Here is a 27,733-nt window from a genome sequence, read left to right on the forward strand (position 1 = left end):
CAGTTCCGGGGCTCGCTGCAGCTGGGGCGGGCAGCAGTCGCGGAGCTGACGTCATCACCGTGCGCTGCCACGTCTGCTCAGCTCCGCGGTAATGGAGGCTGAGGATGAGTGCTGACGGGGCTGGGTTCTGGTTCTAGCTTTAGCTCTGCCACTGACTCGGGGTCTAGGTCTGGGTCTGGGTCTAGCGGCCTGAAACCTGGACGCCCTGCTTCAACCCTCCAGGCGGGGACAGCCTGCATGCAGGCAGCTGGTTTGGAGAGCTTTAACGCCGGGAGCTGGTTATCTTGCCTGGGGTCCAGTCTTTAAAGCCACCTCCTCCTCCCAGGGATCCCGCCCCACTGGCCGGGCCTCCTCCATGCGTGAGTATTACCTAGCTGCCGCGTCCGACTGTCCCGGGTCTGCTTTCGTCCTCCCGGGTGGGCGACGGGGACCGCTTTGTCGTCTTCTTTTAGGGGCAGGTCTCTTGAAGTTTGTGGTTTCTCGCCATCTACCTCCCCGCATCTCATATTTTCTCTTCTCTCCCAGTGTTCCCCTCATTTTTCTTTCCCTTTTTTTGTTGAGCAAGAACCAGCGACCCCAACACCCAACAGTTTGAATGCTGTTTCTCACCTTGGGTTTGTTAGTGTGCAGCCGAAGGCTGTTAGGAATAGGGAACATCAAATCAATCTGCAGTAGTGTTTTGAAAATCAGGGTTTTTCCAGCGTGTGATTCTTCAGTTTTTGGTTGTACTGTTTTAGGAAACATTTGGTGTTCACATTGGCGGAACTATGATTTTTGCCTTAGTTTGGTGAGGACACCAATTCTTTTCAGTGAGGATCTTTGTTACTTGCCTTATAATCTTGTAATTTCAATAATTTCCAAATGACGTTACCCGTTTTCCTGAAGTAGGCATCCACTTGAGTTCCTTTTGGTACTTTCGCTCTAACATGTGGAGGAGATACCACTTGAACAATTTACTTTTTTTAAAGAGTTTAAGGGCCTATAGGTCCCCTTTTTCCCATCTTCAGCAGTCCTGACAAAACACCATAGAACAGGGAACCCTTTTTTTCCTGATGAAACTAATTTAGACGTTAAATCAATCAAGGTCAGATAACATGTGGTACATGTTAACTCAGAACAGGATCACTTGATAACAAAACCTAATTTTGAGTACGGGTGCTGTGGTGGGGATTGAATCTAGGACCTCTAGGACCGCTCACATGCTGGGCTAGCGTTCAACCACTGAACTTCATCCCCAGCCCCAATTATTTTAATTTTGAGATTGGCTTTTCTTAGGTTTCAGCTTCTTGTGATTCTTCTGCCTCAGCCTCCTGGGTATCTGGGATTACAGAGGCACACTGGCTAAAGCCTAACATTATGGACAGTGATGAACTTCCTTTATTTCAAGTGACTTAACCTGAAATATTAAATAGGAAATGTTTAAATTGTGGTCTTGTAAAATTTTACCTGATTGTACTATCTTTCATATGATACAAGTCAACTGACAAAAGAGACAAATTGCAGCTTGCCTAACACTGAACAAAATTTAGGATTCTGACCCATTAGAATCTGAATAGTCTTTTCATTAGAATAAAGTAGGTAATTGACACAGAGAGTGTTTGTTTGAAAATCTGGTTTTACAAGGCCTACTTACTCAGTTTTCTGGTTATTTTGTTACATTGCCTACTTTAAAGATAGTTAACTGATATTTACATTTTTTGTTGTTGTTCAGAGTTGAAACAGGTTGACAACCATTAACGTGGGTTGCAACTACAGGTGGCACTGGAAGCAGACTGGTTCCCGGACATGCCCGGTGGAAGGAGGGGCCCTAGTCGGCAGCAGCTAAGCCGTTCAGCTTTACCTTCTTTACAGACTTTGGTTGGTGGGGGCTGTGGCAATGGAACAGGCTTGAGAAACAGGTAAAGAAGAAATAAAGCTATGCATAATCTGTACTATCCCGTGATCAGTAAGACTAACATAAACATCATCATGGTGTTCAGATACTTGCTTGTCAAGCTTTATTCTTTGACACTGAGGTAGAAATTCTGCCTTTTTAAGACCGAAAGCTTAGCATTTTAGCATACTTTGGAGAGAGAGATGATATGGGCTCATGAAGTAAACAAAGCCCTAATCTTATGACTGATAATCCAAATTCTAGTCATTACTTTGTGTGTGTGTGTGTGTGTGTTACTGAGAATCAAACCCAAGGCCTTGCATATAAGTAGGCAAGGGCTCTGCAACTGAGTTTCATTGCCAGTCCTAATCATCACCTTTTTAGCTATTAGAAGAAGGGACAAGTGAATGAAAGTACAGGGCAAATGCCATGGTTTGGAGTCCTTTCCTTTCCGTACTAGCGTTTGAACCCCGGGGGCATTCTGCCACTGAGCCCAGCCCTTTTAAAATTATTTTTTAATTTTGAGATGCTGCTTACTAAGTTGCTGAGGCTGGCCTGGAATTTATCATCTTCCTGCCTTGGCCTCCTGAGTGGATTACAGGCATGCGCCACCACATCTGGCAAATGTGATGGTTTATCTGCTTATTGTCATTATTTTTATTTTTTGAGGGCAAATTAAAATTGACAGCTAACATGAAGTTCAAAAATTATAAGTCAGGGCTGGGGTTGTAGCTCAGCGATAGAACACTTGCCTTGAACATGTTAGGTACTGGGTTTGATCCTCAGCATCACATTAAAAATAAATAAATAATAAATATTTCACTCTCCCCTCCAAAATACTTAAAATAAAGTAAAATAAATTATAAGTCAGATTTCTTCAAGGATTTCAAAAATTATTTTGTCAGAAAACTGCTTAATATTAATAAACTGTTAGCTGTAGCCTAAATAAACATCTTAAGATTTGTGTCATGTTGTATGAGAATAAAAAATTTGATCTTTTAATATAAATATATTACAAAGTTCCTAATTTTCAGAAATTAGGATGAACGATTTCTTTTTTGAAGGTATTGAGGATTGACCCCAGGGCTTTGCACTTGCTTAGTTATCACTGAGTTACACCACAGTCTAAGATGAATTTTCTTTTTTTCTTTTATGTTTTAACAGTACTAGGGATTGAACCCAAGGGTACACTATCAGTGAGCTATATCCCAAACCCTGTATATTTTTATTTTGAGATAGGGTCTAGCTAAGTTGATGGGGCTAGCCTTTAACATTTGATCATCTTGCCTCAACCTCTCAAGTAGCTGGAATTAACAGGCATGTGCCACCACACCTGGCAGGATGAATTATTTCTAATCTTATGTGGGGTAACTCACATCATCATAAGGCTTGATCATGTAGCAGTCCAGCAATGGGTTCAATCCTGAGTACCAAAAATAAATAAATAAAATTTAAAAATTTCTTTAAACTAGAATTTCAGGGAAAGTCCCACTGAAATAAAAATAAACTAATTTTTTTTTGTATGGCGATGGAAATTGCTTGCATGTAATAGGCAAGCACTTGTCACTGAGCCACACTCCCAGCCCACCAGAACAAATTTCAAAGATTGTGTAGAACTAAGGTTGTAAAGTCAGGAAGTGGGAGATCAGTCCAAGAAGAAGTATACAAATATGTCAGGAGGGCCTGAAAGATGAAATGGTACTAACAGCTCTGAAAATTAAAATTGAGATGAAAAAAACTCTGTTTAGGGAGGAAGTAGAAACTAGCTGGCAAAAATTTCTTGTTCATATAATTGATCAGTGTATTGCTGCACTATTACATGATCAAGGTCTTAGTGAGACTCTGCCTCAAAATAAAATGGGCAGCGGGTATAACTCAGTGGTAAAGCACCCCTGGGTTTAATCCCTGGTGCCCTTTCCCTCTTCTTTAACATATAGTGTTTTAAATTATTTTTTTTGGTACTGGGGATTGAACCCCTGGGCATTTAAACACTGAGCCACATTCTCAGCCCTTTTTTGTATTTTATTTAGAGTCAGGGTCTCACTGAGTTGCCTTGGGCCTTGCTAAGCTGAGAGTCTGCTTTGAACTTGGGATCCTCTTACCTCAGCCTCCTGAGCTGCTAAGATAACATAATTCTTTTGCAATTAATTTGAAATGTATGTGTGTGTGTGTGTGTGTGTATCTAAGAACAAATTTTTCAACTGATTAAAGTGTTCATAGTTTGAAAAATTGAGACTTTTGTTGAATGATTATTTTGTAACATGTTTACCTTAAGAGATTATTTTGGAAAAAAGTTTCTGTGTGGTTTTTGTTTGTTTGTTTCTGGTACTGGAGATTGAACTCAGGGCCTTGAATATGCTAGGCAGGTACTGAGCTACATTCCCAGTTTTGTTTTGTTTTTTAACTTTATTTTGAGACTAGATCTTGAAATTGCCTAATCTGGCGACAGATTTGCGATCCTTCTGCCTGATCTCTTGAGTAGTTAGATTACAGGAGTGTGCCATGCCCAATTTCTATTTCTTTTCTTTTTTGTTCTTTTTAGAATATCTTTGTTTCTTTTTGTGGATGTGTGTGGGGAGATACTAGGGATTGAACTCAGGGGCACACAACATTGAGCCACATCCCCAGTCCTTTTTTTTTTTTTGGATTTTATTTATAGACAAGATCTCACTGAGTTGTTTGTGCCTTGCTTTTTGCTGAGGCTAGCTTTGAACTCGATCCTCCTGTCTCAGCCTCCCGAGCTGCTGGGATTACAGGCATGCACTACCATGCCCAACTTATCTTTGTTTTTTGATGAGATAGAATTGGCTGGAATAGTTGGAATAGGTTATTGTATAAAACCTGGGGTAGAGATATAAAAAAATATAAATAAAGGAAATGTTAGATAGCTTAGAATATAGCTTTAGGAAAAACGTATACAAAGAAAGTGTGTCCATATGAGAGAAATCACTTTTGGAGTATCTGTAGGGTAGTGAAGAAAGAAATTGAGTTCCTTAAAAATGGTATAATTTTGATATATTTGACATAGCCAATTGGAGAACAAAGCATTTGCTCCTAGTTGCCTGTTTGGTAGATGTTTGTGGCCTAATTGGTAAAGTGGTGAAGTTAAACTTGAGAATGTCGAGGAGCTACTTTGAAAGATTGAAATCCAAAAGTTGCCTGTTGTATTTTCTACCTTTGGGGAATAGGGCATTGTTGTTCATTTGTTTTTTTATTCTTTTTTTTTTGGGGGGGTGGGTTCTATAGATTAAAGCTGGTGGCTCACTACTACTGAGTCATACCCCCAGATTTATTTATTTGGTACTGGAGATGGAACCACAGAGCTTTACCACTGAGCTATATCCCAATCTTTTTTGAGACAGGGTCTCATTAAGTTTCTGAGGCTGGCATCGAATTGGGATACTTCTGCCTCAACTTCCCTAGTTGCTGGGATTACAGGTGTGTGTCATCATGCCCAGCCAGGATTTGTTCTTGCAAATGTTCTTAGATAACTCTCTTTTTAAAAAAGAAAGGTGTAGCTGATGGTACACAACTATAATCCCAGGTATTCTGGAGGCTGAGGCTGGAGGATCATAAGTTTTGAGACCAAACTAGGTAACTTAGTGAGACCCTGTCTCAAATTAAAATTACAAGTGCTGGTGATAATAGCTCAGTTATAGAGTGCCCCTGGTTTCACTCCCCAAAGCTTAAAAAAAAAAAAAGTACTGTGTTTGTGAGTTTCATAGAGAGTTCCTACAGGGAGATTTTTACTTGTTTGAAGTTTTGTTTGTTTGTTTAGTCCTTGCGTATATTTTCTGATAATATCACCAAACATGTCCAAATACCACTGTTTTCTGTCTCTTCTAATTTCTCTTTATCCCTTTGAATCTTTTTAAAAAAATATTTTTATAGTAGTTGAACATAATACCTTTATTTTATTTTTATGTGGTGCTGATGATCGAACCCAGTGTCTCAAATGTGTTAGGCAAGTACTCTACCAACTGAGCTATCACCCGAGTAAATCTTTGAATCTTTCTTGCTTTATCCATTTGCATACTTAAATTGTGCTGCTCATGACTCCATAAGGGCCAGTCTAAAGCCTGCTGCAAGGATAAAGCAGATGTTCAGCATAAACCACCATTTTTTATATAGTTCAACCACAGTGACCCATTCTTTTTTTTGGGTGGCGAGTACTGGAAATTGAACTAGGGGCACTCTACTACTGAGTAACATCCCCAGCCCTATTTTGTATTTTATTTAAAGACAGAGTCTCACTGTGTTGCTTAGCCCGTTGCTATTGCTGCAGTTGGCTTTGAACTTGAGATCCTCCTGCCTAAGCCTCCTGAGCTTCTGGGATTATAGGTGTGCACCACCATGCCCTGCTGACCTGTTCTTATTATAAGGAAAATTTTGTATCAATGAAAGGAACTGTTTACCATTCAGTTCCCAGATGCAAGCCTTGTAAGCAGGGCTTTTTAAGCAAAGCTATACTGAATACCTTCCTTCTTTGGGGAGTCTAGAATTTTGGTATTGGTAGGAAAGGATGCCTATGTAATCAGCCTTCACAATAAAAACCTTCTAATGGGCTTTCCTGGTGGACAACATTTCAAATGTGTTGTCACAACTTGTTGCTGTTTGAATTAAGTGCATCCTGAATAGATTCTTGAATCTATTTTTATAACGTTAGAAAAATAATATTTTTTTTAAATAATACCTCTGTAACTATTTTTTTGAGATATATATTGGCCAACTCTGTTTTATTTTTAAAGTTTAATTTTTTATTGACTCAGTAATTATACCTAAATGGAATATAGTATGATATTTTAATACATGTAGGCATTGTGTATTTATTCACTTATTTGTTTTTTTAGATTTAAAGAACTTTGATATTTTCCCTCTCCAGCTTTGAAGTTTATCGGTTAGATGGAGAACACTTAATCTCATCAGTTATCTTTACATAGACATGATTTCTTTTTTTCCAACTGGTGCTTTGAATCACTTTGTTTGACCTATGTCTGTTTGGTCTTCTGGCTTCAAGTTTAATAGCCAAATTTATAGAGTGTATTACAAGTGTAGAACTTTTGTACTTTTGTTTTGAATATATTTTTTGAATTCCAGTATTTTGTTGAGTTTGTTAATGGCAGAAGCATGTATGTTCCAGAAAGCAAGTCTCCTTTACGTGGAAACATTTTTATAATCTTTTTTTAACTCTTAAATCATAACAGAGCCATGTATGCTGGCGTATGCCTATAATCCCAGCTACTTAGGAGGCTGAGGCAGGAGGATCACAAGTTTGAGGCCAACCTGGGCAACTTAAAGAGACCCTGTCTCAAAATTTTAAAGTGGGCTGGAGTGTTGCTCAGCGGCAGAGCTTGCCTATCATATGCGAAGCCCTGAGTTCAAAAATTATGACAGTTTATCATGCTTTCCCTCTTTCCTTATTTTTGACTGAAGTTCAATAAGATTTTTAGTTTGTTTAGATTAGAGGCTTTTAACATTGTAACATCTCATCAGAAATTTTTATTTCAGTATCTTACAGTTAACTGGAGTGAGGCAGTAGACTGGCTGCTGGCATTAATCCTGTGCATTCAAGTCATAGTATTCTTAACTATTCAGAATGAGCAGAGCTCATATTCCCATGAGTTGCTTAAAGTACTATAAGTCCCACATACCCATGCTAGAATTCTATATTTGGAAATTTTAGAGAAGAAAGTAATGCTACTATTGTTCCTTATCTTAAATATGTTTTTTTAGAGTGGGGTTTACTGGAGATTGAACTTAGGGGCACTTTACTATTGAGCTGCATCCCAAGTCCTTTTGATTTTTTTCTTTTGAGACAGGGTCTCAGTTGTTGAGACTGACTTTAAACTTACAATCTTATCTCAGCTTCCTGAGTCACTGGGAATTGAGTCTCCTTTCCTTGTTGTATAAACAATAGTAGACCTTAGATCTCTGTAACTATCCTGTGCATATAAACAACAGAAAGTTTATTCTTTATCCCTATCTGTCACTCCAAATAGTCTAGCTGTTTCTGACCTATAAGTGAGCCTAGAAGAAAGAACAAAATAGGGATTAATACTTCTATATGTTTGTTTTTGTGTTAAGAGTTGTCTGTTTTTCATGAGTGCATTGGTCTTTTGCTGTCTCAACCTAAAAGTATATATTTGCAGTGAACTAAGAAAAGTAGTTTCTGGCCTTAGGTTTATGGTCTGATAGCCAAGTTATAGATGTGTACAAAAATTATGTTATAGTATGAAAAGCGCAATAATAAAGACTTTACACATATATGATAGTGGCACAAAGGAGAGATGAATAAGTTTGAGGGAGTCGGAGTAAGCTTCACAGAGGGTGTGTTTGAAGAGCTGAAGAGCCATTTATTTATTTATTTTTTTGTGTGTGCTCATGGTATTGGGAATTGAACCCAGAGCCTCATACATGCAAGCATTCTACCACTAAGCTGAACCCAAATCCCTTAAAAGTTTTGAAGAATGAGTGAAAAAAGGTTTGGAGGGAATTTTTCAGTAAATGTGTGTGTGAGAAGTTAAGGAAAGTGTAATTACGGGGGATATTTCATTTCAAGGGAATAAAGTGCACAGTAAAATAGAACATATGTTTCAGACAGCACGTAGCATGAGTATCGTAGTTGCATGTGGAGGAGTGATATGTGAGGAGGCTACTATGTTAAACAGAGGGCTTCATAGAACATACTCAAAGTTTTTTGATATTATCCTAATTGCAGTAAAGAGCGGAGGAGAGTAACACTATTATGCCAGGCGGGCACTCTGCCACTGAGGCTCTGAGTTTAATCCCCAGCACAACAACAAAAAACAAACAAAAACAGTAAGAATAAGACAGTAACACTACCAGTTTCACTTTAGAAAGATCCCTAAGGGCAGCTTGGTGGGTTTGGTGAAAGTAGAGTTGAATTTAGGAGGATTACTGCCAGTAATTTAGATGAAAATTGGTGAATGCTTGAACTGAAACAGTGGATTGAGAAGGGAGGATACAATTGAAGAAAATTTTGTGAAATAGGATTCAATTCTTTATTTTTCTTTTTGCAGTAGTGAGGATTGAACTCAAGGGTAGTTTACCACTGAGCTACATTCCCAGTTTTTGTTTGTTTTGTTTTTCATACCAGGGATTGAACCCAAGAGCCTTAACAACTGAACCACATCCCCAACCCTTTTTTATATTTTATTTAGAGGCAGGGTGTCACTGAGTTGCTAAGTGCCTCTCTAAATTGCTGAGCATGGCTTTGAACTTGCAATCATCCTGCCTTAGACTCCTGAGTAACTGGGATTTTAGGCATATGCCACTACACCTGAGTTGAATCCAGTTCTTTAGAAAGTGATTGGATATGGAGTGGAAGAAGAAATGTTCTAGGATCCTGATTTGGGCAGCTAACAGGGTGGGCCACAAACTAGGGTTAGGACTGTCGGGGGAGGAACACAGATATCTAGCAGGCAGTTGCTAATAGGGGTCTAAAACTCTGCTGTGATATAAAGATAAATTTTATTTTTCAGTATGCCTAAGATGATGAAAATCATGGTTGCATCTTAGATCATTGAGACAATATGTAGAGGAAGGATCCCAGAATAGAGTCTTGGAGAGGCCAACAGTTAAGGTTAGGTAGTGGAGATAGAAGGGGCTCTTTGCTCTGACATGAAGGATATCACCATTTGAGTTTACCATAGTTTTCTCTTTCAGGAATGGTAGCACTATTGGCCTTCCAGTTCCACCTATCACAGCCTTAATCACCCCAGGTCCTGTGCGTCATTGCCAAATTCCTGACTTGCCTGTGGATGGGAGCCTGCTTTTTGAATTTCTTTTCTTCATCTACCTTTTGGTTGCTCTGTTCATTCAGTACATCAACATCTATAAAACCGTGTGGTGGTATCCTTACAATCATCCTGCCTCTTGTACTTCACTGGTAAGTCGTCATAGGCCTCTAAATTTTTTATGTCACTCAGGTAAATTTTTTTCTTAATAATTTTTCTTCTAAAAACTGGTTTTCTAATAAACATCAGATTACTTTTTAGAAATAAAAATTCATGATAAGATTGTTGAAGTATAAATTAAAATGCAGAAAACATTTAAATAATTTATTGTAATAATATTGCAGAAAGGTTTCCATATCTAGCTTTCTCTATCCCATGTTAAATTTGAACTATATACTTTATCCGTCCTTGGCTAGAAGTTAAATTTGTTTAACATGGGATAGAGAAAGTGTAACATGTAATGTTAACTTATCATTATGATTAAATTCTAGCAGCTTTACCTTTTAAATGACTGAATTATGATAATGGTAGCTTCTATAACAAATAAGCCAAAAATTGTATAATGTTTTTAACATATAACAGTCTGAGACAGTTGTCCTGGTTGGTAGGAATTCTTCCATGTGGTCAGTCAGGGGACCTAGGGTGGTAAAGACTGCTATTTTCTAACAAGTGGCCTTTAAGGTGGCTGTGGTTCATTGCTATCAGCCATAAAGGTAAAAGAGCATAGGGTATTTATAAAGGAGAGTTTCTTACAGTCCAGGCTCCCATCATTTCCACATGTCCACTCATAACTATAAGAGAAGCTAGAAAATATTGTACTTTAACTGGGTGCATTGTTAACCTGAATGAAATTGAATTCTTTTACAAAATAGAATTGAGATGGAAACTAGCTATTTCTGAAGAACTTAAAAAACATGTTGTAGGTTTCTTCTGGTTTCTCTTCATTTATTTAGGAGAGCCCTGGTAATTTTTTTAAAAAAATATTTTTAATCAATTTTTCTATAACTTTATTTTACTTATTTATTTTTTAATGTGGTGCTGAGGATTGAACCCAGGGCCTCGCATGTGCTAGGCGAATGCTCTACCACTGAGCCACTACCTCAGCCCTGGCCCTGATAATCTTGATACAAAGAAGGTTCTCCATAGATGAGCATATAAAATATCTAAAAGGCTAGTCAGATGACTTACATGTATGTGATTGGCAATGGCAGATTTGGATGGGTGACAGAGATATTCTTTGGGGCAAAGAGTACTTTTGTTCTGAACATTTTGTATGTGTGTTTGGGACTCACAAAATATCTGAAAACCTTTCTAATGTGGTAGACATAGAAAAGGAAATGTGGTCCCAAATCTTCAAGATAATATGAGAAAGGAGTTGGGCATGGTGGTGCATTCCTGTAATTCTGGCAACTCAGGAGACCAAGGCAGAAGGATTGTAAATTCAAGGCCAGCCTCAGCAACTGTCTTAAAATAAGAAGTAAAAAGGGCTGGAGATGTAGTTGTAGTAGAGCACTCCTGAGTTCAATACCCAGTACTGGGGAAAAAAAGTATGAGAAGGGAATAAAAAAATGTATTTTAAATATTCGTATCACTTGATTGTTCCTAGGATTAGCTATTAAGACTTTTCTTTCTGCTGAAATACATAAAAATATGTAAAAATATGTTGTAGGGTTTTTTTAATATACTTTAAAAAGAAAAGTGTTAAGTTAATTTCAGGAACAACCAAATGATATTAAGTATTGATCACATATATACTTAATACGTGATGAGAGTCTCTGTTTCTTTAAGAATTGTAATGAGTTAGTGCCAGATTTATTTTTATTTACATATATATATATATATATATATATATATATATATATATATATATATATGTATTTTTCCCCCTACCTGGATTGTAAGTTTATTGAGTATAGAAACTATATACTTCATCCATCCTAGAGTAGAAGTAGTTTTTTGCAAGGGAGTTTGGGCAAGGAACCCTTAGTTAGCAAGGAGGCAGTGCCTTGTTAAATTCTACTATGATGGTAGAAGAAACAAGTAATAATCTCTACCATTTCCATTGCCAAGAGAAAAAAACCTTGATTTTTGTTTTCAGCACTTTACCCTTAGTGTTGAGACTAATACCTGGCTGGACATGCCTGTAATATCAGCAACTGGGGAGGCTGAGACAGGAGGATCATGAGTTCAAAGCCACCCTCAGCAAAAGCAAGGCACTAAGCAAGTTAGTGAGACCCTGTCTCTAAATACAATACAAAATAGGGCTGGGTATGTGGCTCAGTGGCCAAGTGCCCCTGAGTTCAATCCCTGGTACCCCCACCCCCAAAAAAGAAGAGTACCTGGCATATTTAGTTTATTGAATTAATTAATTGAAAAATTCAGTTTTTCATTTGGGAAGAAAATGTAGAAACCTGCAAACCCTTTGACCATCAAGAGGAAAATATATCTCGATTTCATTGGTTTCTAAGATTATTACTAACGATTTTGTTTGCTGTTATCACAGTTTTATAAATATGTATATGTATACATATATTTATATGTGTATATATATGTATATATGTATACACACACGTATGCATAACAAAGGAACTATATATGACATCTAAGTAATGGTTTAATTTTATAGAAGAGATCAAATGTAAGGCATATTTTTAAATAATTATAAAGATTAAATAAATATAATTGATGTACTAACTAGTAGTTTAGTTGATGCACAGTTAGACTAACATAAGTTTGAATAAAGAAACAACCACAGTAACTCCTAAAAACTATGAATCCTGACTGATTTAATTTGACACATAATAAATCAGTCAGTTTAGATGAATTATTATTGTCATAATTATTGTTAACTCAAAGCTATCTTTTTCTTTTAATATAGTAGAGTTTCAAAAAAAAATGGATAGTAATACTTTCCAGATAGTCTAAAACAGTGTTTGGAAAGTTTAAGCAATTAGTCACAAAAGGAGAAGTACAAGGTAGGCAGTCTCTTCATGATCTCTCAAATTTCTGTGTTCTCTAAGGGTAGGATGAACTAAGGAAGATCTTTTGAGGGAGCAAACCTCTGTTTGTGTAGTAGTTCAGTTTGATAAACATTGTATTTCTTTTTGATGACATTCTTTGTTTCTTTTATAGAATTTTCATCTCATTGATTATCACCTGGCAGCGTTCATCACGGTGATGCTCGCAAGGAGGCTCGTGTGGGCCCTCATCTCCGAAGTAAGTTTATTCACTGTGTTCTACTACTTGTTGTAACTTGTAGTTACTAGAAAGGGTTCAGACTGAAAATGTAAAATGTCCAATATAATTTGAAAACAACTTTAAATTAATTTCTTTATTCCTATGTGAGTTGTGCCAATACTTTAAAAAAAAATGGTTTCCTGCAATATATTTAAAATTCAAATGTGCAATAACTCAAGACCTATTAGATATTGAATTTGAAGGAGTTTAATTTAAGCTTCTGGATTTTGGGGCACAATTTTTTTTTTTTAATTTTAATAGTTCTAGGGAAATAGGATAAATTCAATTTTAGATAACATTCACTTGAAATGGTTTATATGCCACTTGTGAAATTTCCTAACAAAAAACATTTGTAGCCGTGAGGTGGTGCACACCTGTAATCCCAGCAACTTGGGAGGCTGAGGCAGGATGATCACAAGTTTGAAACCAGCCTCAACAACTTAGTGAAGCCCTAAGCAATTTGGTGAGGTCCTGCCTGAAAATAAAAAATAAAATGGGCTGGGGATGTGGCTCAGTGAAAGTGCCCCAGGTTGATTGGTTTGTATTTATTAAAACTTAGAATTTAAATTTATTAAAAGTTAGAATTTTTAAAAGGCAATGTTAAAATTTGCCTAGGAGTAATCACAAGATTAGAATATAAGTTTACTGGACAGAGGAGGAAAGATTTGGAACATTAAATTATTTTATTAATTTAAAAGTTGCTGGTAGATTTGGCTTTGGGTATCATTTTTCATATAAACTCCAGCGAGAGAGAAAAATGTAGTTGCATAAGATTTTATATATTGTACCCTATAAGTGTTTATGAAAACAAAAATGTTAACTTAGCTAAAGCGGCTAATAATTTGAATCTTGGAAATTATATTTCAGTTTGAAATTTTTAAATGAGTAGTTACTGTAATGAAAATCGAGAGTTTACTTTTTCTTCCAAAACATACACAGAAGCAGAAGACTTTGTGAGTATAAGCTCTGATTCCTGTGATTACAGATTAATTAAAGATGTTAAGTCATGATCTAAAAGCCATTAAGATAACTGGAAAATAGTGGTAGTATTGGTAGTAGAACTGTTTCTCCTGGTAGGAAAGGATGTAACTCAGCCTTTCTCTCAGGTTCAGTATTTAGGTGATGAAAACAGGTACTTACTTTTGGATATATTGAGAAAGAACTTTCTTTAGAAGAATAGAATGGATTTTTTGTTTACATGTGTTAAAACAGGCAGGAAATTATTATGTTTCATCTCTTCAGTTGCTTAGAAATGATATTGGCATATGTCAGTTTAGTTGCTTCATGTTAATGTATAAACCCTTCATAACTATAGTTTCTACCTTGTTGCTACAAAGTCTATAACTTGAAGCATTTTATTGCCTTTGAGTGTGTGTATGGTACTGAGGATTGAACCCAGGGCCTAGTGCATGCTAGGCAGGTACTCTACCATTGAGCTACATCCCCGGCCTTTTTTATTCTATTTTGAGATAAGGTTTCATCAAGTCACTCGAGCTGGTCTCAAACTGTGAACTTCTTGATTCAGCCTCCCAAATTGCAGGAATTACAGGTGTGCATCACTGCACCTAGCTTCCTACTTTATTTTATTTTATTTTATTTTTAAAGAGAGAGTGAGAGAGAGAGAGAGAAAATTTTTTAATATTTATTTTTTAGTTATCGGCGGACACAACATCTTTGTTTGTATGTGGTGCTGAGGATCGAACCCGGGCCGCACGCATGCCAGGCAAGCGAGCTACCGCTTGAGCCACATCCCCAGCCCCTACTTTATTTTAAACACTGTTTAAAAAGAATTTTGTTTGCTGGGTGTGGTGGTGTACACCTTTAATCCCAGCAGCTCAGGAGGCTGAGGCAGAAAGATAAATTTTGCTAGCTTCAGCAACTTAGTGGTACTCTCAGTAACTTAGCGAGATCCTGTCTCAAATTAAAAAATAAGAACTGGGTATGTAGCTTAATGGTAAAGTGTCCCTGGGTTCAATCCCCAGTACTCCCCCCCACCCCGCCCCACTCCATAAAAAGGCAGATAGAGGGAGCAAAATGTATTTGTTTATATACAAATAACTTGTCCCTGGAAAGAGATATGGAGTAATAATGGACTGCTGGTGGCTGGGAGACAGGAGCAGCATGAATCACTACTAGCACTCTAGGATTTGTCTTTTGAGTGATGTGGTTATATTATCTATTTGAAAATTTAAAATCAGCTATATAGTGATTCTTTCCTAATATATCTAAATTAAATGATTAAACCCATCATAATCTTTTTTTTTTTTCCTTCCATTAAAATATGTTTGCATTCTTTTATCACAGAAAAGATCATGACCCTGAGAAAGACCTTTTTTGGGGGGAGGGTACCAGGGATTGAACTTAGGGGCACTTGACCACTGAGCCACATCCCACCCCTATTTTGTAGTTTATTTAGAGACAGAGTCTCACTTTGTTGCTTAGTGCCTTGCAATTGCTGAGGCTGGCTTTGAACTCACAATTTTCCTTTCTTAGCCTCTGAAGCTGCTGGGATATTATTATAGGCATGTGCCACCAAGCCTGATTGAGAAAGACCATTTTTTAAGGAGAACTGGAGGTAATTAATTTGAAAGATAAATATTCAGCTGGAGAATTCAGCTGGACAACCACCTCTCTGCCTAGCTAGCCTTTTGTTTATTCACCTCCTAGCCAACACTGCTTCTGTGTACTTTCTACACAAGACTAAAAATAAATCCAACTGTTTTACCAACTTGAGGCAACTCTCTTAAAAAAAAAAAGTTTTTATTTTATTTTATTTTTATTTGTTTGGTACAGGGGTGCTTTACCCCAGCTACATTCCCAGTCCTTTTTTCTTTTTTCTTGTGAGATAGGGTAAGTTGCTGAGGCTGGTCTTGAACTAAAGAACCTTCTACCTTAGCCTCCTGAGTTGATGGGAATACAAGTGTTCCCTAGCACACCTGGCAAAACATTATTTTTCTAATACAAAAACAATGTATTTTATTGAAAAGATTGAGATTGTTAGACACTAGAATGTAAAGCAGAAAATTGAAAATTACAACCTCATTACTGAGAATCACATTTTTGGTTTTATTTCCTTCTAATGTATATATATTAAAGATTTATGTACATATATATTTAAATGTATTTATTATAGTATTATGAATAGTTTTCTAACTTGACTAGCTCTTATTTGTCTTTTAGGTTTCAACACAAATATTGCTTTCTAAAGAAAGCCTTCCCAAGTAGGGTCTCCTATTACTTATTCTCATGATAACTTATGCTTTTCCTGTAACACTCATCACATTATAAAAATAATTGTCTAAATTTAAGTTTAGTATGTGTTTTTCTTGGCTGGGTAGCTTCATAAAGATAAGTTCTTATTTGTCTTGATTACCACTGTATCACCAAGGTCTGTCACATATAGCACAGTGAGTAGTTAAAGAATGTAGGTTCTAGAATAAGAAAATCAAACTCTGCTGCTCTGCTGGCATGGAGCAGAAACAGTCTTTTATTTCTAACCTTGTACTTTTGAGAATAGAAGTAATAGAATAACTCCAGGGCTTACGTAACTTCCTTAGACTTTAAAATACAAGGTACATTGATTGGTATGAGGTACCTATAAGGGGAGTGATATAGAACTATTTGCCATGCTATGACTGAGAACAGCTTGGGTCTTTTTCATAGTTTGAGGCTTAAGCAGTTTATTATGGTATTTGTTTAACTGCTTCACATTTTAAAGTACCCATATATACTATGTATCTCTATAGTTTGTATTATCCCCCTCACACACACACAGTCGTGTGTCACCTAACTATAGAGACAAGAAAGACATCACTAGGTGATATCTTCATTGTGCAAACATCATAGAGCATATTGACACAAACCTGGATATCATACCTTAATCATTCCTTGTGGCCTCTTGATGCAATCAAGAGCTGTGGTAAATGCAAGCTGTGTAAATTTGCTGCCAGAGTTACACAGTATGGTGTTTTTATAGTAAACTTTTTTTTTTTTTTTTAATGAGTAGGAGCATACTTTTAAACAGTGTAGTAAAAATATAGTAAGTACATAAACAAGTAATAGTAATAAGCAACTATAGTTGTTTGTTTCATTATCAAGTATTATGTACTTACTATATAGGACTGGAAATACAGTAGGTTTGTTTACACCAGCATTATCACAAACACATCAGTAATAGTATGTGCTTTGATGTTATGGCAGCTGTGATGTCACTAGGCAAGAAGAATTTCCAGCTTTATTTAATTATTGTTATTATTTGTTTTTGAGATGTGGTGTTACTTATGTTGTCCAGGCTGGCCTCTGACTCCTGGGCTTGAATGATCCTCCTGCCTCAGCCTTCTGAGTAGCTGGGATTACAGGCATGTGCTGTGCAACAGGCTCTCCCTATAATTTTATGGGACCACAAGTTTTATGGTGGTTTTTTTTTTTTTTTCCAATATTTTTATTCTAATTTGTAAGTTTTATGTTTTGACAAATATATTTTCTTACTATATTTGGTCAGTTTTAAAGATTTAGGATTTAAGAAGAATATTTGAGATATGATATAAAGAATTAGAAGTATTTATACATTGTTTATTATTTTTATTTTTTTAGTTATAGATGGACACAATATTTTATTTTTATTTATTTATTTTCATGTGGTGCTGAGGATCGAACCCAGGGCCTCACACATGCGAGGCAAGCACTTTACCACTGAGCTACAACCCCAGCCCTACACATTATTTTTGTATGTGCAAAAGTTAAACATATAGAGGTCTGTCAAAGAAGATGTGATTATTTTGTAAAATTTTTGTAATATTTTAAACATCAACTCAGCAAGCAGATTAGAGGTAAGAATTCAAAGAAAAATAGAAGTACTCTTGCTGCTATTGAGGCCCTTGGCATTCTGGTAGGAAGTAAGGTAGATAAATTATTGGCTCTCCATCTGTATATACATACAAATCACCTAAGAGATTGTTAAAATATAGAATCCTTGACTCAAATTTTTTTTCCCTACATTCAAAGAGAAAAGTTGTTAGGAACTTACATGTTCATAAGCAACTCAAGTGATTCTGATGACTGGTCCATGGACCATACTTTGATGAGAAACCCTAGTGAAAACAAATTAGATGATAATGATGAAAAGTTAAAGCAGGTCTGTGTGGGTACAAGGAGGAGATGACTAATTGCCTGGAGAGGGTTGAATTTTTGAGAATTAGGAAGATAAGGTGGGATGAAACAGTTTTCTTTTTCTTTTCTTTCTTTTTTTTTGATACAGTTTAGCTTCCATTTAAACCTACTACCCTTATTTATGTTACATTGCTTTTAAATAAGATAATTTATAAAATTTACCTTTGATGCTTCTAAACTTTCAGGCCACCAAGGCGGGTGCAGCATCTATGATTCACTACATGGTTCTGATATCAGCTCGCTTGGTGCTTCTCACTTTGTGTGGATGGGTACTTTGTTGGACCCTAGTCAATCTCTTTCGAAGCCATTCAGTACTTAATCTCCTCTTCCTTGGCTATCCGTGAGTACTCCTGTTTTGCAATTAACAAATCTTTAGTAGTTATTTGGGTCATGCAAATAATACTATAAAAAAAGGGAGAATTAAATTCTTCAAATATAAATTAAAAGTTAAAAAAATTTGAAAACCAGTGGATATGATAGCCATATAATTTGTTTTCTAAACTAGGTTAGTTGAGACAACAGACATAAACTAGAACTATCCTGGGGAAACTGAGAAGTATGGCTGTCCTACCAGTGGAGAGGTTGCGATACTGGGGATTGAAACCAATAGTGCTTTACCACCAAGATACATATCTGGCCCTTTTTTAATTTTAAATTTACAGGGGCTGGGGTTATGGCTCAGTGTTAGAGCGCTCACCTAGCACGTGTGCGGCCCTGGGTTCGATCCTCAGCACCACATAAAAATAAACAAAATAAAGGTATTGTGTACAACTAAGAAATAAATATTTTTAAAAAATTAAAATTTACAGTGCCTCACTAAGTTGCCTAGGCTGACCTTGAATTTGTGATCCTCTTAGACTCCCGAGTCCTTGAGATTACAGGTGTGCTATAGGTGTGTACATTTGTGTCATCTAGTGGAAAGTATTTATTTATTTTATAGTACTGGGGATGGACTCAGGGCCTCATGCATGCTTGCCAAGCACTCTGCAGAGTTACATACCATGTCCTTTTGAAATTTTGAGACAAGGTCTTGCTAAATTGTCCACGTTGGCCTTGAATTTGGGATTGGACTGCCTCATCCTCCTGAGTAGTAGGATTATAGGTGGACACTACCACACCCAGTGAGAATATTTTAATTGAGCTCTATTTACCAAGTAAGATGTTAAGTTTAATAGGATTACCATCATCAAAATGGCTAGCAGTCTTTTTCAATTTAAGTATATAAAGAAATAAATAATAATAATAATAATAACTATTATTATTATTATTATTATTTGGTACTGGGGATTGAACCCAGGGATACTTAACCACTGAACCACATCCCTAGACCTTTTTATTTTTTACTTTGAGATAGGGTGTCATTAAGTTGCTGAGACTGCTTTGAACTTGGAATCCTCCTACCTCAGCCTCCCAAGTTTCTGGGATTACAGGCATGCCTCACTGTGCCCAGCATTTATAGTTTAAATTGTAATGAGGGTCCAGGCACAGTGGTGCACACTTGTATTCTCATTGACTTGGAAGGCTGAGGCAGAAGGATCACAAGTTCTGGGCCAGCATACATACCTTAGCAAGATCCTATCTCAAAAAATAGAGCTGGCAATGTTGCTCCGTGGTAAAACACCCCTGAGTAAAATTCTTAATACCAAAATAATAATAATAATAATAATAATAATAATAATAATAATAATAATAATAATGGAAGATAGAACAAGAAAAAATAACCACCCCAGAATAAAAAACCTAATAAACATGTATGGAGTGGTAAAATCTGTGGAGAAAAATAACTACAAAAGGAGAGTGCTTTTGGGAGTGGGGTGAGTGATACAAAGTTTGCAAGCAGGAGAGCCCCTTACTATGGAGACATTTAAGTTGAAGGGCAAGCCATATCAAAAATTTCTAAACATACACAAAGATCCGCATTAGGAGAATACTTGTCATGTTATTTATGCTAGTGGAAAATAAGAAACAACTTTTTTTTTCTGGGCTGAGATGTAGCTTAGTGATATAATACTTATCTAGCATGTGCAAGGCCTTGGGTTTGATCCCCATAAAAAATGTCATGTGAAACCCACAGAAACAGCATGTTTCTATCAAGTGAGAAATGGATAAATTATGTATGTCAATATATGAATCCTATAATGTTTTTAAAAGTTCTTACAGAAAAATATTTAGACATAAGAAAATACCCATTGTATACACACAAGGTGAAATAGCAAGATGCAAAACAGTTTGTACTATATGAGATCAAATACATAAAAGAAAAAAGCATACATGACTATATATAAAGTTTATATGTTGGACAAATGTGTACCCACTAATAAAAATGATTATTTCTAGGTAGTTTATATTTTGTTATTGAAATTTTTTTAGTTTCCTCTTCTGCAATGAATATGTACTGCTTTTGTTGTAAGAAATGAAAGACTTTCCTTCTCAGACAAGGAATTTACCCTTGGAAAGTTCCTATTATGTTTACTCCGGTGCATCAAGACTATTATATTGACATAATTATACAGTGTTCTTAGGTGTTTTCTGTGGTATTATTTTCATATTTACCTTGTCTTGCAGGTTTGGTGTTTATGTTCCTCTCTGTTGTTTCCACCAAGATAGTAGAGCTCATCTTCTTCTCACAGACTATAACTATGTGGTACAGCATCAGGCGGTAGAGGAAAGCGCCTCAACTGTGGGTGGCTTGGCCAAATCCAAAGACTTCCTCTCCTTATTGCTGGAGTCTTTAAAAGAACAGTTTAATAATGCCACACCCATCCCCACCCACAGCTGCCCTCTATCTCCAGACCTCATTCGAAATGAGGTAGAATGTCTGAAAGCCGATTTCAACCACAGAATCAAAGAAGTTCTCTTCAACTCCCTCTTCAGTGCCTACTATGTTGCATTTCTCCCTCTGTGTTTTGTGAAGGTAAGCAGATATTTTGCTTTGTGTGCTCCCTGGATTGTGTGTGAATTAAATAAACTGGGTATTTCTTGTTTAATCCCCCTTTTCTCTGTCTCCCCTTTGGCAGCCTGGATGGTGGAGTTCGGCTGCATCTGGAGTGCACTAAAACCGCTCCTGGTTGGCGGATAGGTATTTCCATATATGTGATGCACCCCGTGGTGGTCCCCTCTTTCTTTTTTTCTTTCCAATTTTTTTCTTATTTTCTTTCTTTCTTTTTTTTTTTTTCTTTTTAGTTTCCGGGGAGAGTAAAAATTATAATTATTGTAGGAAAAAATATGTAGCAGCTTAAGAGAACCAAGGATTCAATAAAATCCAGGTTACTGTGATTGATCTAACAGGGTTATGAGGAATTTCTTGAATTTAATCTAACCTTTATTTATCTAAACTTCAATTTACTTCAGTGGAAAAGAAAAATGGTCTGGATGTCACTTGGGACCAAAATCTTTTGGGACATTTTAATGTCCTTCCTTCACCCATTCAGAAGCACTTCTGCAGCCGGAGTGGTCCTTCAGAAGCACTCAGTCCTTAAAATATAATTGCCTCTCCCTCCCAGCCCTAATTCATACAGCCAGAAAGTCAGGTTGAAGGATTTTGGAGGACTCTGCTCTTGAACTTTCTGCACGGACATCAGGACAACCAGTGCATGTTGACTAAGTGTGGCATTTGTCTGCAGGGCATATATATACGTACCCATCCTGTGTCTGATGCTGGTGCATGGATCATTTCTGTCTCTTTTGATCTCTTTCAGAGTACCCAGTACTATGACATGCGCTGGTCATGTGAACACCTCATTATGGTGTGGATCAATGCTTTTGTCATGCTTACCACACAGTTGCTGCCATCAAAATACTGTGATTTGCTACATAAATCAGCTGCTCACCTCGGCAAATGGCAGAAGCTAGAACATGGGTCCTACAGCAATGCTCCACAGCACATGTGAGTAGCTAGAGGGTAAAACCATGTAACACGTTTCTACATGCTGCTGATCATGTTTATTTGCTTTGTATGTCATTCTGTTCTTGGCTTTGAACATTTTTTAGTTTTTGTCTACATGGATGCTTGTCATCATTGCTAAACTGAATACAGGATACATTAACTCATTTCTACCACCATACCCAGCCCCTTCTCAAATGCGTCCTACCTTTCAGCTGCCCAGTCACTCTAGAGTGTATAATTTGTGCCCCAAGCAGTACTTCAGAGTTGTCTTTCAGTCTTAACTGTTTGCCCAAATTCAAAGAGTCATGATATATTTTAAATTCTTTTTATAAGATTTTTAAGGTTTATCTTCTCATTTTCATTGCCACAGCTAAGTTGATAGCTACTCATCTCACACCTAAGACAGCTGGACTTTGCTTTTCTCATCTTTTCTAATACATGCAGATTTGGATTAGTAATTTTTCCTGCCTGTAATTTTTTCTGTTTCTTTTTCTTTTTTTTCCTTCCTAATCTCTCTACTATTTCCCTGCCTCTCCTGTATTTCAGTGAAAACTGTCCCTGGCTGTGAGTTCTAAGTATTATTCTTATTGTGTTCCCTTATCAGACATTTCTCTGCATGGCCCCTGTGATCCAAAGTGGCTAACTTTAGAACTTTTTTTTTTCTGTCACTTTTGAGTCCATCATCATGCCTATCTCTCAGACCCGGACCATCTGCATCTTCCTCCCTTGTGTAATTTGAACATTTCACAAATTTCATCCCCTACCAGTTTTTTCCTAATTAAGTGGGACAGATTGAGGTGACCTTCCCTTCCCCTCTCCCCCTCAGAGTTCTCCCTTCAATTATCTGCCTTGATGTCTGATACAGATTAGCACAGGCCTTCAAGCCCAGGAACTGAAAGAGATTGGGCCAGGCTGAAAAGAAACCCGACTGTGGGCAAAGGACAGATTTCAATAAAAATTGAAAATACAATCCACAGTACTAGTACTGTACATCTTCAGGCTACTGATGGCACATGGCCATGAGGTGTATCATCACTTTAATGCTGGTAAGTGTGAGCAAGGCTGGCGGAACATTTTCTGAACTGGGGAAGCTTCAGGGTGCTAGAATATATTTTTTAACATATCTAAACTGCTGCCCCAGTTCTTAATCTAGGAAACTAACCTTTTGAAAATCAGGAAGAAATGAATTAACTTAGGTTTTTTTTTTTTCTTTTTTTGTTTTTTTAAATAAAGCTTAACCTGAAGATCCCCATCCCCATCCCAACTCCATTACATTGATGCTGAAAAGATTGAAGCTTTCTCTTCCCTAACTTCTTTTCCCTAGAGAAACCTCTATAAAAATGAGTCCAGAAAGCAGTAAAAAGAAAACTCTGTGTCAGTACCTTGTGTGTGTCTTTGTTCTACTGTATAGCTTCTCACATCTTTGAGGTATTTGAATTATCTGATGAGCAAACTGATTTTCAATAAGTTTTAGGGATGTAATTCTGCAGTGAATATCACATTAGTTTGACAGTGTGTTAATTTCTTCTCTGTTCTTGTTGCCATTGGCTTTCTCCTCTTGTTTGTTCCCTCTATCATGTCAACCAGTAGACTGTTCACTTGGGATGGAGACAGAAGTCCGCCTGCTTACATTCTGTTTTCTGGCCCATGGATGCCTTACTGAAACAATTATATCTGCTCATTCTGCTAAGCCTCTTAAGTCCTTCAACACTGAGTTAACTGTATTACTTTACAGTCTCTCTGTACTACATAGCAATGAAGTTTACCATAACAGATCCTTTCTAACTCCTTCAAGTTGGACCATGGAATTACTATATTTTCAGAATTCAGACAGATGAAGCCTTGAATATTTAATTCCTTTCATAGAAATATAACTGGCCTTGCTAGACACAGTCTTATTTGTAATTGTCAATATGCTAACATTGCATTTCTTTCTTCTTTAGTTGGTCAGAAAATACAATATGGCCTCAAGGGGTGCTGGTGCGGCATAGCAGATGTTTATATAGAGCCATGGGGCCTTACAACGTGGCAGTGCCTTCAGATGTATCCCATGCCCGTTTTTATGCAAGTACCATTTATTTATTTTTAAGCATAAGTTTAGGAGTAAATGTTAGAAGGCCATTCTGTATGTATGCACATAGCACAGTGAGTAACACATACTAGGAAATTGAGGCATGATAATTTTTGCTGTTACTATAACAATGGTCCTGGGCCCATGGAAGTGTCTTCTGAAAAGCAGTTTGGAGGTCATATATCATTATTGCAGTCTCAATAGCTTGGGTGGTTTCTCTAGTTACATTGGAATTTATTAAATGTAATTTTGCTTCAAATAAGTTGTCCATTATATAAGACTTCCTTTTTCATCTTACAATTTTATTTTGTAATAGTTGGGTTTAGTGATGTTCTTAAGATATATTGTATCTGTGTGTATCTTTAAATAATATTTAACATAGTAATAATGTAGTTTTTATTAATTTTTTTATTTGTCAGATATTTGTGTGTGTTATTTTTATTTTTTCTTCTCTTTAAAATACCTTAACTTACCCCTTTGGAAGTCAGACAAATGTTATGATCTATAGCCTTTTATCTTTACATGGATTCAAAAGAGAAAAGCTTCAAAGTTAGAAAAGGAAAAAGCAATCTATATCCACTGAACCCTGCGTCTTTCTCACTTGCACTTATGCATTGGATTATGTTTTATGTGGTCTTTAGTTTTCCAGAAATTCTGACTCTAGGAAGCAGCACTTACTTTTAAAGGAAAGACCAGCTGGTGGCCAGTGGGAGTAGGGAAAAGAAGAGACCTGCTCAGGACTATTCTTAGTAAAAATGTCCGTAGTGCAGTGCATTGCCTTTGAGTAGAGATCATATCCTAAAATAGAATTGGAGATTTAAAAAAAAAAAAAAATTATACTTTTCTCCCTCAGTTACTTGTGAGGATACATGGACTTTTTAGTTCTGCAGGTGTTTGTTACTAAGGGACCTTTCAATTACATACTGGGAACTTGCATGAGGGCAGGATATCTGTAAATATGTGATGGGGAAGGAGGGCAGGTTCTTAGTTGGGAGGAGCATGGGGAAGTTAAAGGCCCTTGGATGAGGAGACTACAGTGGCTCCTTCTGAACTTCCATGAGCTTGTCTTAAGATGGGAACAGACTCGGGTCACAACTACATAAGTATTTGATTTCTCCACAGGATACTTATTTAATTTAAATGGCTGAGTTCCCTAGGGTATTAATGGCTTCTGTTCATCCTTGTTGTCCTCTTGAAAACTGTAACAACAAAATATTTTTGTTAGAATTTTCTGCTTGAAAAATAAGTATTTTTCTTGCTAGTGTTGGACTCTGAAGAATCAAGTAGAATCTATGGAAGAAAGATTAGGCAAGTTAATTAATTGCTGATTTTGACCAAATAGTTAGTTCTTCTAAAAGCAGTTCTTGAGCCACCTGTATATAAATGATCTGGCCACTCTTGTTCCCATCTCCTTTTCCCCCCAATACTAGAGGTAAAATCCATGGCCTCATGCATGCTAGGCAAACACTGTATCACCAAGCTAATCCGCAAACCCCCTTTTTTATTGTATTTCGTGAGAGGGTCTCACAAATTTATCCAGGCTGGCCTTAAACTTGTGATCCTCCTGCCTCAGCCTCCCAAGTAGCTGGGATCACAGGCTTGTACCACTGTGCTTGGCACCTGACTCACTCTTTTAAAGTAGTATTCAGGGCCTGTATCCCAGTCTTCTAAAGGATCTTAGGAATCTATAGCATTTTCATATTTGGAAATGGTTCTTAAGCAGATTGAAGTTTAAGAACACTCACTTTAAATGTGTCTATTACCAATAGCCTTTACCCTTTAAAACCTGTCTACCTTTCTCCTTATTCGGTTTGTAGGTTACTGGCATGTTTAATGACACACCTTGCCATGGAATCTGAAATTGTTTTTCTGAATCCTTCTAGAAAATTAATTGAGCCAGTTTTACGTATGATACTACTAAAGTATCATGTAGTAAACCCCAAGCTAAAGATTTTCTTTTTCCTGAAGAAGGGCCCTGAGACACTATGTACTTTTCAGAGGAGTCATGATAGTTTGGCCTTCATTCTCAGGTTTAAGTTCTTGAGATCAAACTTCCTTCTAAATTAGTTCTTTTACATCTGAAATTAATTACCATTAATACAGTCTCTCCTCATCTAAATTTAGGACTTGACTGGCTGAGCTGAATTGTTAGATAATGTTCCTTTGCAACCTGTGACCTAATGCCTTTTTATTAGTAAACCTGGATTTAGCTCCTTAGAGTGAAGAATTTGATGAGAGTGAAAATAGTAAGCCCAATGTGTAATCTTAACTCTGGTTCCAACTCATTTTTCCTTCCTTCCTCTTTGCTTTGTCTTTTTGCACTCTATTTCTCATTGAGAAAAAATAAATAGTAGAAGCATATGTTTTATGAAAGATTTCAATAAGTGACCATTGTGAGTAAAGAGTTTAAGGAAAAATAAAAAAAAACTATGGTGTTGGTATTATAATACTTCCCTGAACTTATAATACTTCCCTCTTTCTAGGTACTTGTCTAGTGTGAGTATTTGGTCTTAGATTATCCCACAAGCTAAGAATAGCTTTTTTATATTTATTTATCTATTTTATTTAAAAATTTCTTATAGTACTGAGGATTGAACCCGGAGGCCTTACACATGCTAGGCAAGCACTCTACTACCAAGCTACATCCTTAGCCCTAGTTTTCACATTTTTAAATGGTTACATTTTAATCAGTTATAATCCTACATTACATCCTCAATATCTTCATTACATATTGATTTTCAAAGTGTGAAATATTTCCCATTTGTTGCTTTATTCCACCCTGTCTTGGATAAATATACTTGTTCTTTTGGACATACATATCCCTCTTTTTATGTCCCAGGGCAAACAGATGTATTTTTTATTGTGTGTAAGAACTCATAAATACGAAATTACTTTGGAAAAATGAATTCAAGAATAACTTGAGTCTTTCCTATGAAATAACATTGTGTTTTTTAACTTCCTTACAGTTCCTGTTTCATCGTCCATTAAGGCTGTTAAATCTACTAATCCTTATTGAGGGCAGTGTTGTCTTCTACCAGCTCTATTCCTTGCTGCGGTCGGAGAAGTGGAATCACACACTTTCCATGGCTCTCATCCTCTTCTGCAACTACTATGTTTTATTTAAGCTCCTTCGGGACAGAATAGTATTAGGCAGGGCATACTCCTACCCACTCAGCAGTTATGAACTTAAGGCAAACTAAGCTGTCTCTCAACAGCGAGGGAGAACTCAGATAAAAATATTTTCATACGTTCTATTTTTTTCTTGCGATTTTTATAAATATTTAAGATATTTTATATTTTGTATACTATTATGTTTTGAAAGTCGGGAAGGGTAAGGGATATTAAATGTATCCATAAACAAGGTGATGTGATCTTTCATGTGTTAGTACATTTGAATAATACACATGTGAGAGGTATGCCTCTCTAGTAAAATGATTGATTTGTTTGTATGACTCTTGAATAACTCATTCATTTTGAACAATTTCATGTATCACTTGGTGTGATATGGTACCTTTGTGTGTCTGCTTTCCTTCCAGTCCTTTTCATTATCTTTAGTTCTTAGCTGGCCAGTAATTACTACAGAAAGGGGGATGAGTAGAGTTGCCTTCTAGCACCAATTTCTTTAAATTTAGTTGGTTAATATTACTAGAATAACTACAAAAGAGAGTAGGTTCAAGTCTTGGGTGGGGTTCTCTTTGTTGCCCTTCTGAGATGGGATCTCAACTGGTTTATTCTAACCT

At 36.7% G+C, this 27,733-nt stretch overlaps 1 protein-coding gene across 2 annotated transcripts; it reads left to right on the forward strand.

Annotated features, from left to right (window-relative positions):
- The first annotated feature begins 52 nt into the window (after window positions 1–52).
- On the forward strand, window positions 53–27,442 carry Tmem39a (transmembrane protein 39A). 2 transcript variants are annotated; one of them, XM_015478482.2, is made up of 9 exons: window positions 53–359; window positions 1,712–1,898; window positions 9,560–9,782; window positions 12,763–12,846; window positions 18,222–18,376; window positions 20,602–20,950; window positions 21,735–21,922; window positions 23,866–23,986; window positions 26,960–27,442. In XM_015478482.2, the coding sequence occupies exons 2-9, from the start codon at window positions 1,786–1,788 to the stop codon at window positions 27,191–27,193; spliced, it is 1,467 nt and encodes a 488-aa protein (XP_015333968.1). In that variant the 5' UTR covers window positions 53–359; window positions 1,712–1,785; the 3' UTR covers window positions 27,194–27,442. The 2 variants fall into 2 exon arrangements, with proteins under 2 accessions (XP_015333968.1, XP_015333969.1); XM_015478483.2 differs by having other exon boundaries at window positions 1,756–1,898.
- The last annotated feature ends 291 nt before the right edge of the window (window positions 27,443–27,733 follow it).

Source organism: Marmota marmota, unplaced genomic scaffold (genome assembly GCF_001458135.2).
Source record: "Marmota marmota marmota unplaced genomic scaffold, marMar, whole genome shotgun sequence".
Classification (NCBI taxonomy): Eukaryota; Metazoa; Chordata; class Mammalia; order Rodentia; family Sciuridae; genus Marmota; species Marmota marmota.

Excerpts from the sequence above, each read along its gene's own strand:
- Tmem39a (XM_015478482.2), top strand. The coding sequence starts at position 1,786 with ATGCCCGGTGGAAGGAGGGGCCCTAGTCGGCAGCAGCTAAGCCGTTCA. Across the intron at positions 9,783-12,762 it reads CTGCCTCTTGTACTTCACTG|AATTTTCATCTCATTGATTA; the intron begins GTAAGTCGTCAT and ends TTTCTTTTATAG. Across the intron at positions 21,923-23,865 it reads AGCAATGCTCCACAGCACAT|TTGGTCAGAAAATACAATAT; the intron begins GTGAGTAGCTAG and ends TTTCTTCTTTAG.